At 47.4% G+C, this 12,163-nt stretch overlaps 1 protein-coding gene across 1 annotated transcript in view; it reads right to left on the reverse strand.

Moving 5' to 3' along the window:
* Positions 1-322: 322 nt before the first annotated feature.
* The window catches only part of Rell1 (RELT like 1), a 47,479-nt gene continuing 35,638 nt past the window's right edge, over positions 323-12,163 (reverse strand). Inside the window, exons 4-6 of the mRNA XM_052734974.1 lie at positions 6,439-6,496; positions 2,769-3,005; positions 323-458 (exon numbers count right to left, since the gene is read on the reverse strand). Of these exons, the coding sequence (XP_052590934.1) occupies positions 323-458; positions 2,769-3,005; positions 6,439-6,496 (431 nt within the window). The remainder of the gene's footprint in view (positions 459-2,768; positions 3,006-6,438; positions 6,497-12,163) is intronic.

The following is a 12,163-nucleotide window of genomic DNA, read 5'->3' on the forward strand; positions in this document are numbered from 1 at the left end:
TTTTTTCTTCCTTTTAAGCAGAAAACTTAATAAGCTTCCAACCCTTTAAAAAGCTTATTTGTTGTACATCCTAAAATTCTGGATTTTACCCTTTTTTGAGTACGAAGATGCTGGAGCGACACTATGGACTTCCTCCCCGCTGGGCAGACAAGTAACGGTGAGGAGGACTCGCTGCCCTACAGTCACATCAGCTTCAGGGAAATCCTCTCATTCCCCTCCAATGTCATCCCCACGGGGCCACAGACCCCAGAAGGGCTCCCTACCCCCTCCTCCCTCCTCTCCCACACTCTGCCCCCATGTCCCCAAACCCACAGCTCACCTGCTACTCCGTGTCACTCCGTTCCCTCTTCACGGGCGTCACGGGCACGTCGCCGTTGACACTCTCGGTCCCTCCGACGGACATCAGACTTCTCCGCTCCTTCTGGTTTGACTTGTGCTCCACTTTGGTGACCCTAAACCTGAGGAGGCAAAGGGGCGATGTGACGGGGTTTGCTTTCCCAATAAGCAGGGACTGTAAGTAAAAAAATAAATAAATAAATAAAAATCACTCGCCTGGAGGACACCAACAAACTAGGACTAAAGAGAGAACAGCAGCCAAGCAGCTGCCGGACAAGAGGGGTGCATTCCCCGGCAGACCCTGAGCAACCACCCCTGACAGTTCACGGAGCGTGTAAAGTCATCAGGAAACACTTAGTCTGAACGGCTGAGTGGCCCGAGAGCTGTGGTTTCCAACGGTGACATGGGCATTAACCACAGAACCCCGGGGAACGGGAAAAGTGGCTTACATCGCAGATGGACATAACCGTGATGGTCACCACGTAACCTCCTTGAGCAAATCCACACAGCCAGGCGGAGGAGCCCAGGGGTGTGGCTTCACTCCTGTAAGCTGTTTCTGCTTCTCAAAGCCAAATTTAGGTTAACTGTCACTCAAGATTGGAGAAAAAAGGAAATAAGTTAAAGAAGAGAATTCCATGGAGAAAAGTCAAAGTTATCTACTCTCTGCTTTTCTAGAACAATACCATCAAATCCTGTCGTCTTCTTTTTTTTTTTTTTTTTGGTTTTTCGAGACAGGGTTTCTCTGTGTAGCTTTGCGCCTTTCCTGGAACTCACTTGGTAGCCCAGGCTGGCCTCGAACTCACAGAGATCCGCCTGGCTCTGCCTCCCGAGTGCTGGGATTAAAGGCGTGCGCCACCACCGCCCGGCCCAAATCCTGTCTTCTAACACCAACATTTAGACAGATATGGGCCTACTCTCCTTTAAAATGATCTAAAATAAAAATTTCCTTCTTTGTCCAAAATGAGATCACCAGCCACCAAGAGGAGGAGTCTGGGAAGCAGAGAACTTGTCCTGTGAAAACCAGCCTATGATAATTAAAAATCCATCGTACCCAACAGCTAGGAGGGGGTGGATTCTGAGCCCTGACCAATGCATACTGGACCCGAGCAGAAAACTAACTTTCCACACATTTTCAAAGAGAAAACAAAATGTGCTCCATCTAACAGCTTCAGTTCTCGTTCACTGCACTCATAAAGTCCCATGACTCGGCCTCTTAATGCGGACCTTTATTAAGTCTGCTCATGAGCTGCGCTGCTTTGCTGTGAGTGGCAGACATTCCTCAGCCTTGTGGTTACCGTTAACACAGGACGAGACTCAACCAAGTGAAAATTACAATAATAGTGTTTAGAACTGCCAATGTTCCTTGAATGCTTATGAGCCCCAAACCATTCTGAAACCTTTAACTGAGTCACCATTTTAGTGTTTTGACAGAAGCTCTGAGAGGTGGGTGTGATTGCCTTCTCACTTTGTGCAGGGGGAAACTGAGGCACGCTGTGACCTAAGAGTCTGTAAGTAGCGAAGCCAGGACTGGATCAGGGTCCATGCAATGAGTCCAGGCAGCTCTCCCTAGAGACTTGTCCTAACTTAACTGCATCGCTTACCTTGCCTGACTCCCGCAGAGGTGACCTTTCCCCGTGTGACACATTCCTAGGCAATGCACTTCCTGCATAAGCTCAAACTACACAAGTGTCCCCTGCAGACCTGCTCAGGTCAAGTCTCACTAAGAGACTTGTGGTTACATGTCCATCAAACAGCAGGATCTTCACCTCACATGTGGGTCACAAGGAAATGATGCTTTGGAACTGAGGTACCCAGTACACAGCAGAGGTGACCTCAAAGAAAGCACTCAGTGTCACTGGTGTGGCTCTTAAGTGGCAGAGACTGGAAAGTTCTGGACCAAATCTGTCTTTCTATATTCTTGGTGCATGGCAGCATGACATTTCCTGACTGCCGGGAACTCTGGTAAAGACAAATGATCAACAGGAGCCAATGGCAGGTAAATCAAATAAATGATACATATCACCCACCCTCAGGCCGGTTTCACTAAGAACCCCTTTTCAGAGCGTCTCCCCCACAAACTCTGTTTACAACCTGCAGAGTCATGAATGCAAGGGGCCTGGAGCTCTGGATAGCTGTGTGAAAAGCCACACATTGACCTGATCACCTGTTTTAGATTCTCACCAGAGAAACAGAAACGCATGTGTTCTGGACACAGTTGAGAGTCTGGGCTCCAGCTATTACAGAGAGTAATTAATTGCCTTAAAACATGTTCTATCAAAAGCTGTCTGGTCTGTCAGAAACACCCAGGATTCAGACCAGGACACATGTAAGAAGCCAGGCTCAGGCGAACTTACCCTCAAATGAAAAGTTAAGTAGAAAACCTGTAACCACAGCAACCAGGTCCCACACAAGCAACACCAGGGACACCTTACCTGCCAACAGAGAGGACCGTGACCTCCCCTTGACGCCGTGGCCGGCCCTCTTTGGACTTGTTGGTGGGTCTTATGAAGTGCCATCGCTTGTGCCTACAGCGCTGGCACACGTCCCGCTCCACGACACCTCCCACTGTGTGCAGATGGTGGCCGCAGACATGCTTCCCTGGGGTGCCCCCTGGTGACAAGGGCCCAGGACTCACAGGTGGGCTCCCCGGGGTGCTAGGGGTCACAGGGCTGAAGGTGGGGAGGAAAAAGAGAAAGAAAAAAGATAAAAATGGCTACTTAGACGAAATTCCCCGTGAAGGCAGTTGCTCCCCGTGATGCAGGAAGGTTTAAGCAAAACCAACCTTCAATGGTACAAATGAACTTTGGGAACCGGCCCCAGGCTCTCACGCAACAACTGCTCCTTCTAAACAATGGGCTGGGGGAATGTGCCACTGTTTCCAAAGTCAATACACAATTTGACTTCACAGTATTAGATTCTTTTCCAATACTCCCATCCTCCTTCCCATGCAATCACACTGATTGCTCACACACAGCCAATCATCTGCCTGGAACTCCAAGCAAGATGCCCGGCATGTGCCATGGGGCGGGGGGAGGGGGGTACCACAATTATCAGAAGACTTAAGATTGTCAGAAGATAGAATCCAATCTGTCTATTACATCAAAGGAAAATCTTAGGTCAAGACATAGAAAGTGGTGCTCGAAATAGATGCTGATGTGGCTGACTGGAATAGGAGCCAACTGTCTCCTAAGAACGTTTTATGTGTTAATTTAATAAATCCTCAGAGATCTTTATGGCATATGCATTAATTTCCTCATCATAAAAATGAGGACATTTGTAGCAAAGATCTTATCAGGTCTTAAGCCAGGTATTGGGGGTGAATGCTGGAAGATCAGAGAAGCCGAACAAGCCACAGCTTCCTCACCTCGCCAATTCCTCAGCTGATCCTGTTTTCTCAGACTGGATGCCTCTCAGCTGAACTGTGCTGCTCAAAGCCCAAAAGCTTAACCAGCTCTAGTTCCTGGTCCTCACGCCTTCTATACCTTTCTGCTTTCTGGGATTAAAGGCTTACTTCCTGGGATTAAAGGCGTGAATCACCATGCCTGACTGTTTCCAGTGTGACTTTAAACTCACAGAGATCCGGATGGATCTCTGCCTCCCAAGTGATAGGATCAAAGGCGTGTGTGCCACCATTTTCTGGCCTCTGTATCTAGTAGCTGTTCTGTTCTCTGACCCCAGATAAGTTTATTAGGGTGCACAATATTTTGGGGAACACAATACCACCACAGACATTGGAGTTCAAAGAAGCCAAATATCTTACCCAGTAAAATAAATAGCACCTAAGTGATTTGGAGATCCAAACCTAGAAAAAAAATCAAACTGTCGAGCCCCCACACTCAGGCCCACAGCTACAGACCGTGTTTTAGAGACAATGGTGATCACCTGGCGAACCCAGAAGACATTTGGCCAGACTAGCAAAGATATACAGGAGAACTACAGATGTAAGATGTCAGTTACATTCAGAAGACACATACCAAGCCTATGCTAGAAAAGGAGGGCTCCAACCTAACAGGGCAGGGCCGGACTGACCAGGAGTCAGCCCTCCGCCACGCCTGAGACCAGTACTTAATACCTGCAATGTGCAGCAAGAACTCCAAAGCCACACAGATAGCTGACAGAAACCAGCCTCTGGGCTGCTGGCAGTCAGTGGGACTAGCACACTTCAAAAGCAGTCTGGGCCACGCTCGAACTGAGGGCAGTCCAAACAGTCCAGACACCTAGAAGTTCCCGAGTGCTCTTTAGCTATGTCCTTAAAGTTGTTCAAATACAAACACACAGTAGGACCTCCCTGGAGGAAGACTGTTAACTGAGCTTGGTTTTCAAATACATGGTGCCAAGCTAACTGCACCCACTCAACAAGTATTTACCAAGTACCAATGAACACAAAGTCCAATTATAGGCCCCGAGTCACCTGAGTCCAGGTTCCGAGGAGCTAAGGAGCTAATATGTAGTGAACACCAGCTATCTGGTCAAAGGCAGGAAACACGAGTCTTTATGTCCTGTTTTTAGATCTCCAGAGCCCCCTGGGCATGCAGCCCGGTGTTCTACAGGACCCCTCTAATGTGCACATCCAACATCTGACAAACACATTCACATTAAAGAGGTGTTAGGTGCACTTTGCAAAAGCCACACAAAAAGCAGATGCTCCTTTTCACGCCACTCCATCCCAATCCAACGTCCTGCCACTTCCTGCAGCATATTCTCTGGCCACCCAAACTGCCATTCACAACTGGACTGTGTACAGGACCTGTCTACACCAGCACCTGCTTGGAACACCCGGCACAGGTGGCACTTCTTTCTTATTGACCTTCTTCTGGTCCCCAGAAACCCCAAACTCCAGTCTGCACCTCTCATAAGACCTTACACACCCATCTCTATGCCCTGCCGGCTGAATCCCTTCAGAGCCAAGATCTGTGACCGCCCTGCTCTATCCCACACTGTATCCCGCACCCAATCAATGCTCCTGATTAGTGAAATGGAGACTTGTCTAGACATACCGTCATCTATAGATAATTACAATGGAATCTGGTACTCCACAGCCATACCCTATAACCAGTAATACAAACAGATGGCAGCAGGCATTCTAAACCGACCAGGTTATCATTTAGCTGTCGTTGTTCATAAAGGTCTTTCAGTACCTCAAATGCTCTGTGTTCTTGGTCATAATCCAATGAAACTGGCACAGTGGTTTGCAGACAATGGATCTGGAGCTCAGCAGGCTCAGTTAACTTGCCCACCACACAGAGGCAGGACACAACCTCTCTACAGCTCTGAACCTAGGCTCTCACTCTTAGCCACTGACTTCACTTTCTCCAGCTCTAGCCTTGAACACACAGTTGTCAACCAGGGTTGCTGGGCGCTAGGCTGATCCAAGCTTTCTCTGAGGCCCTGGTGTACGGAGAAGCAGCATGGCTCCTCATCTAAAACCAGGACTATGCTTGGCAGAGCCAGCCAAGGCCTGGAGGCAGGGCCTTGGGGGAACTTCAACTTCATCCTGAGAACTCAATGCTTCCCAACCTAAGGAGCTGTGGTTAGCAGTCCCCTGGCCGCTGTGGGCTCAGCGGTGGAGCACTGGAGTTTCCCTTGTACAACACCCTTGACTGGCTTCCTGCTGACCGCACCCCATTGTATGATCGCTTTCCACCGACTGTATCCTATTTTTCACATGACAACTGCATATAAGATGCTGCACTTCTTAATAAACTTGCTTGGCACAAGCCATCGGCTTACACAAGAGCTCCTGGTCCCAGCTTTCTGTCTTCTTTATCTTCTAATCCCCAGCTCTCGCCCTCGACACCAAGTGGTTCTGGACCCTATTCCTAGAGTGCCAATCGATGGGTGATGGTCTCCCAAGGAACACTGACAGCGTGTGGAGACATTTTCGGTTGTCACACTCTGAAGGCGGGGTAGCGCTCTGTCACCCAATGAGCAGAGATGAAGGACTCTGTTTAACAGTCCTCCTTGTACCTCTCAGCAAAGACCCGCCTGACCTCAAACGTCACAGTAGCCAAGGCTAGAGGCCAGCGCCAGCTGAGCAGAATACCAGTGGCATCCATCTGAACAAATGAAAACTGTCTCCATCCATAGGAGAGAGACACTCACCTTTCAACATCGGCCACGCTGTTGTCAGCTACCATGGCTTTCAAAATATCTGCATTCGCTGAAGAGAAAAAGAAAAGGAATTAAATGAGGTGAGTGAGTAATCACAGCCACCATGTTAGAAAAGCTGTCACGGTAACACCTCAGGCCTCCCTTCAGTTCACAGAGGAGTTCCCGGAAGAAGGTTGAGGAGATTCCAGCGTCCCGGGTGAAGAAAGGGGAAGGCTTACTTTGCAGGTGGCCGACTGCCTTTGCTCTCCACTTGGACTAACAAGAGCCCCTAAGTCAGGACAAATCATTCAAATTTATGTGACACAGGAGGACTTAATTTAGACTTACAATGTTCAGTCTTTAAAATCCCAAGTATGTGAGTTGTCAACAAAAGCAAACCGAGCCTAAGCTTGCAGGCTTGACCCACACCCACGCCCTCCGTCCCTACTTCTTACAGAGTGGTCAGTCAAAGCTGCTCTGAATGCCAAGTGTCGTTTGGCTACTTAACTGCCAGGGCCGAAAGCTATTACCAACTCCTAACCTTTTCCACTGGGTCTGAAAGCACTGTTCTCATGACTTACCACGATAAACTCTCCAGAGAGGAAAAAATAAAAGAATTACTATTTACCCTGTGAGCAGATGGTGGCATGTAACATTTTACATTCAAATGACATCCCCAGAGGACAATTACCTCTAGCTCCAACTCTGATGCTGGACGTGTTGAGAGCTAAGGATTCACATGCTACGTGTGCCTCACAACCTGACTTCCTCTTAGCCCCGCCCAGTTTTTGTTCTCTATCCATCCCCTCATAAAAATACGATACCAAAGATCCATAGCTGCTTATGACCTTTGGCATATCTGTTGCCTTATGTATAAGAGAGAATAAAGTTCTTGTTGTTTTCATTTGGGGCTGCTCCATGGTCTCCAACACCTCACTGCAACTTTTAGCAATCCATGAGGATGAGGGTTATTTTTAAGAAATACTTATACATGTCACCCCTTTCCTAAAAAAGTACTTTTTTTTTTGGCCTTCACCACTGTGAGGGTGTCTAAAACCACTGCCAAACACAAGTTTTGATGTAAAACCAAAAGCTTTTTTTATTTAAAAAAAAAAAAAAGCACTGAAATTAGATCCACAATATCTCCACCCACGCAACAACAACAAAACCACATTGACTCCGCAAAACACACTTCATAATCCTGTGATACAAGTCATTTTCCCTTTTGACTGTTCGTGAGGAGTCAGGAAAATAGTTTTCTTTCAGATAACAGGCCGGGGTGTTGCTTTGGTTTGGATGTGGCTCGTCCTCCACCTGTGTTGAGAGCTTGGTCCCCAGGACAGCTTCTGTAGGTGTTACCATTGCTATCCTTGGTCCCCAGGACGGCTTCTATAGGTGTTACCATTGCTATCCTTGGTCCCCAGGATGGCTTCTGTAGGTGTTACCATTGCTATCCTTGGTCCCCAGGATGGCTTCTGTAGGTGTTACCATTGCTATCCTTGGTCCCCAGGACGGCTTCTATAGGTGTTACCATTGCTATCCTTGGTCCCCAGGACAGCTTCTGTAGGTGTTACCATTGCTATCCTTGGTCCCCAGGACGGCTTCTATAGGTGTTACCATTGCTATCCTTGGCTACCTACCCTTTGATGCTATTCTCTCTGGAGTTTGGTACATGATGGCAGCACCCTGGCCACATGGGAGGTGGTGCTATGGGAAGTGGTCCACCCTTTGAAAATTGAGTGAAGGTGATAAGTTACTTACTGGACACTGCCCTCAGAATTCAGACAGCTCTTGAAGTACCCTCTCTCCCTCAGTTCCCAAGAAGGGGTCGGTATAAAAATGAGAGGGCTGCGGGGTGTAGCTCAGCGCAGAGTGTGTGCTTAAGCATGCATAAATCCCTGGATTTGAGTCCTAGCCTGCACAAGGGGGGAGGGGGGAGTCTCTCTCTCTCTCTCTCTCTCTCTCTGGCTTCCTGGTTACCTGTGTTCTCTTCCTTTCACCCACGCTTCCAACATGCTGCTGGCCACTAAGACGGGACCCAGCCAAGCGGACCCTCATCAGAGTCAAATCAATGAGGCTGCCTGATCTTGGACTTCCATCTTCCAAACTGATCTACAGCAACCACTCTTCCTTTAAACAAGGCTAGCTTTGTATGCTTCCTTAGAAATAACAAGATGAAATAGCAAGGGACATAGTCTCGGATATGGCTTATATAAAATGGACAGTAAGTGGCCAGTTTGTACTTTGCCATCATTTACCAAACTTAACAAAAGAGAAAAAAATAACAAAAGGGAAAGATGCCAATGCTGGCTGTAATAAAAATTATAATGATAAGCATTCATAAGAGAATCGTTTAAAGTTCCCTGAGAAAACAAGAGCCTGTTAAGTAAAACATGCGTGGCGTAGCTACGTAAGCCCATAGGGGAGGGGGGTGGACCTCTAAGAGCGGGTTCCACCTATTCCTCCCCGCTCTTCCCGCACAGTCATTCCATAGGCCTATGCACACCCCTTCTGTTCCCTTCCCCTAATAAACTCTTACAGTGGGTTTTGTTGTGCCTCGTGGCTTTTCTCCCACGGTAAACAGCGCTGCTTAATGAATAACATTGTACCCACTTAATAAATAACACTTAATGCTTTCCAAACTTCTACACAACGCACGAAAACCCCACTGACCACACAGACACTGCTCAGTTCAGCTCTATAGGGCAAGATAACTTAAGAGACGGTACTAGGGTTACTCTAATGCTTGGCATTAGGAAGAAAAAAACGATCAGTGTGTGTGTGGGTGTGTCAAAGAGCTCTTAAAACCCTGAGAATTTCCTGAGTGAAATTTCCTGAGTCAAAGAGGAGTGTCCTTTGTTATTCATAATGAGCTACTGGATCATACCTGAGTGTATGTTAATGAGGTGAGTCAGGGTGCAGTCCATAAAAGGCCCCGTGATTAGAGGGCGGTAGCTCTCAGCCCGGGGCCCCTGGCTCCCAATACCTGGCCCCATGCCTCTCCTTCCATCCTTTGTCCTGTGTTCTATCCTTTTAACAGATTGCTAAATGTAACAGTATATCCCTGAATTCTGTGAGCTGTTCTAGCAAACCAGCAAACCTGGAGAGGGGCCTGGAGGGATTCTTAGATTCTCAGCCTATAAGTTAGAGGAACAGAACTGCCGTGTAAAGTCGGGCAGCCTTGTGGAACTAAGCTTAGCCTGTGGTATACCACACTCACTCCCAGGCAGAGTCAGGGGTGAGCTAAATGGGCCGTCGAGCTGGCATTCAGAGGTGAAGAGCTGCTTGGGTGGGAAAACTCCGCACACCCTATGTTGGAAGCATGGTATGATTTGGAGATATGACTCAGTGGTTAAGAGCACACACCGCTCTTGCAAAGAACTCAAGCTTGATTCCCAGCATCCATGGCGATCAGCTCACAGTCACCTATAACTCCAGTTCCTGGGAGATCTAACACCTCTAGCCTTTCCAGGCATCTGCAGTCAGTCAGTCTGTCTGTCTATCTATGTGTGCCTCTCTCTCTCTCTCTCTCTCTCTCTCTCTCTCTCTCTCTCTCTCTCTCTCTCTCTCTTTCACGCACACACACACACTTAAAATTTCAAAATAAATCTTTAAGAAATATGTAGTGCCACGGTGACAGTACAACAATAAAAATGTGCCTGCCCAGCAGGTCAGCTGCTAGAGCCAACCCCCGAGGGACAGTGACCTAAGCCAAAATTGATTTCTATCACCAAAAGCACATGCTTAAACCCTAAGCAAGAACGCCGCCGCCGGGGGACTCTGGCTTCTTAGTGTGTACACCTTTGGCCTCATTTTTAACCCCTTTCTCAGGCTTAAATCTATATTAAATCTTATTAAATCCCAGCTTTGCTTCATTTGAAAAACATCATGACTATAGATTCAATTTACCCATCTGACAAATTAAAAATTCAAGACAGAAAGCTGCTCATATATCAATACTGCAAATGTTTAAAACTATGTGATATAGTGGTAAACAAACATGGGAAAATGTTAATGGAGAGAATGTGCTTCATGTTATTCCCTTTTAACTTAAGAAAAGTTTGGAGTATGGTTTTTTGGGTTTTTTTTTTTTTTTTTTTTGGTTTTTCGAGACAAGGTTTCTCTGTGTAGCTTTGCACCTTTCCTGGAACTCACTCTGTAGCCCAGGCTGGCCTCAAACTCACAGAGATCCGCCTGCCTCTGCCTCCCGAGTGCTGGGATTAAAGGCGTGCACCACCACCACCCGGCGGTACAATTTATAAATGTAGAGAGTGCCAGTTTTGGAAAGTGACAGTAAAGTTTAAATTGAAATAAAGTTTGAAGTTGGGCTAACGACAGAAACCAAGTTGGGACAACGATGTGCTTGTCCCTTACAGTGGAGAATTTTCGCTCAGAGTCAACATGAAAAAAGACTAGGTCATAAACTAGTGAGCGCGAACCCAGTATTGGCAAATCCTAGGCCCTGATGGGAAGTCTCAGGAAGACAAATCCTATGTTGTCTAAGTTTGTTTGCCTATTTTTTTTTTCAAACTATCAAAACTGAAATCAAGCCGGGCGGTGGTGGTGGCGCATGCCTTTAATCCCAGCACTCGGGAGGCAGAGCCAGGCAGATCTCTGTGAGTTCGAGGCCAGCCTGGGCTACCAAGTGAGTTCCAGGAGAGGCGCAAAGCTACACAGAGAAACCCTGTCTCGAAAAACCAAAAAAAAAAACAAAAAAAAAAAAAACCTGAAATCAAGGCAAAGCGCTGCGTGGTTGAAAGGGGCCCTGTAGCTGGAACTAGACAGAAGGCACTAACCACAGGAACCTAAACCCCGGGGCCTCCCTTGCTTCACCTGTAAACTGAGTACACACCAACTTTACATGGGTGTGTTGAGAATTAGGCGAGAACCCAGAGCAAACTACCAGACCTAAGCCAAAGACATAAGCACGGCTGGAAAACAGCTGAAGATCTTAGGCTGGACCGGGGTGGGCACGCTCACTGAATACTGGCGTGGGGGGTCCCAGAAAAGGCTGATGGGGGAAGGGTGTTATGTGCTGATGGAGACACACATGTAGCATGTCAGCGAAGGGGCAAGGAGTGCCACAGACCTTAAAAATTACTCAGGGCAAAGATGCTGCCCTGGTTCGGGTGTGGCCTGAAATTCATTCATGTGTTAGGAACACGATCCCCTAAAGTCACACTGATGGCATTTGGAGGTGGGGCCTCAGGGTGACTGGGTCAGGAGGGCTCTCTGCCCTAATGAACATTCTGGTCTGCTCACGGATTCTTGGATTCATGGGTTACTGAGGGAGTGGCCTTGTCATAAAGGCACGTTCTTTTTGAGATGATTGCTCTGTCTTTTCGGGTCCCCAGGTCAGAATGCAGCGATGAAGACCCTCCCCAGACGCCAAGCAGATGCTGGCCCCATGCGTGGACTTGCTAGCCTCTGGAATGGTGAGCTACATAAACTTCTGTTCTTTATAAACTATCAAGCTTGTGCTACTCACTTATAGCAACAGAAAATCTTAACCTATTAAGATAACCCCCAGCATTCAGAACAATGTCCCTAACTTATTTAAGAACAACTGAATTCTTCACTTCCAAAGTTGGCTTGAAAACACATTTCATAAGTCTGAGCATAGTGGCATATGTCTATAACCCCAGCATTTAGCCTCCCAGAGGAAGGATGACCTGGGTTCAGGACCATCCTTAGCTATTATACTGAGTTCAAAGTCAGCATGGACTACATGAGAGTC

This window comes from Peromyscus californicus, unplaced genomic scaffold (assembly GCF_007827085.1).
Source record: "Peromyscus californicus insignis strain IS unplaced genomic scaffold, ASM782708v3 Scaffold_13__1_contigs__length_99412109, whole genome shotgun sequence".
Taxonomy (NCBI): Eukaryota; Metazoa; Chordata; class Mammalia; order Rodentia; family Cricetidae; genus Peromyscus; species Peromyscus californicus.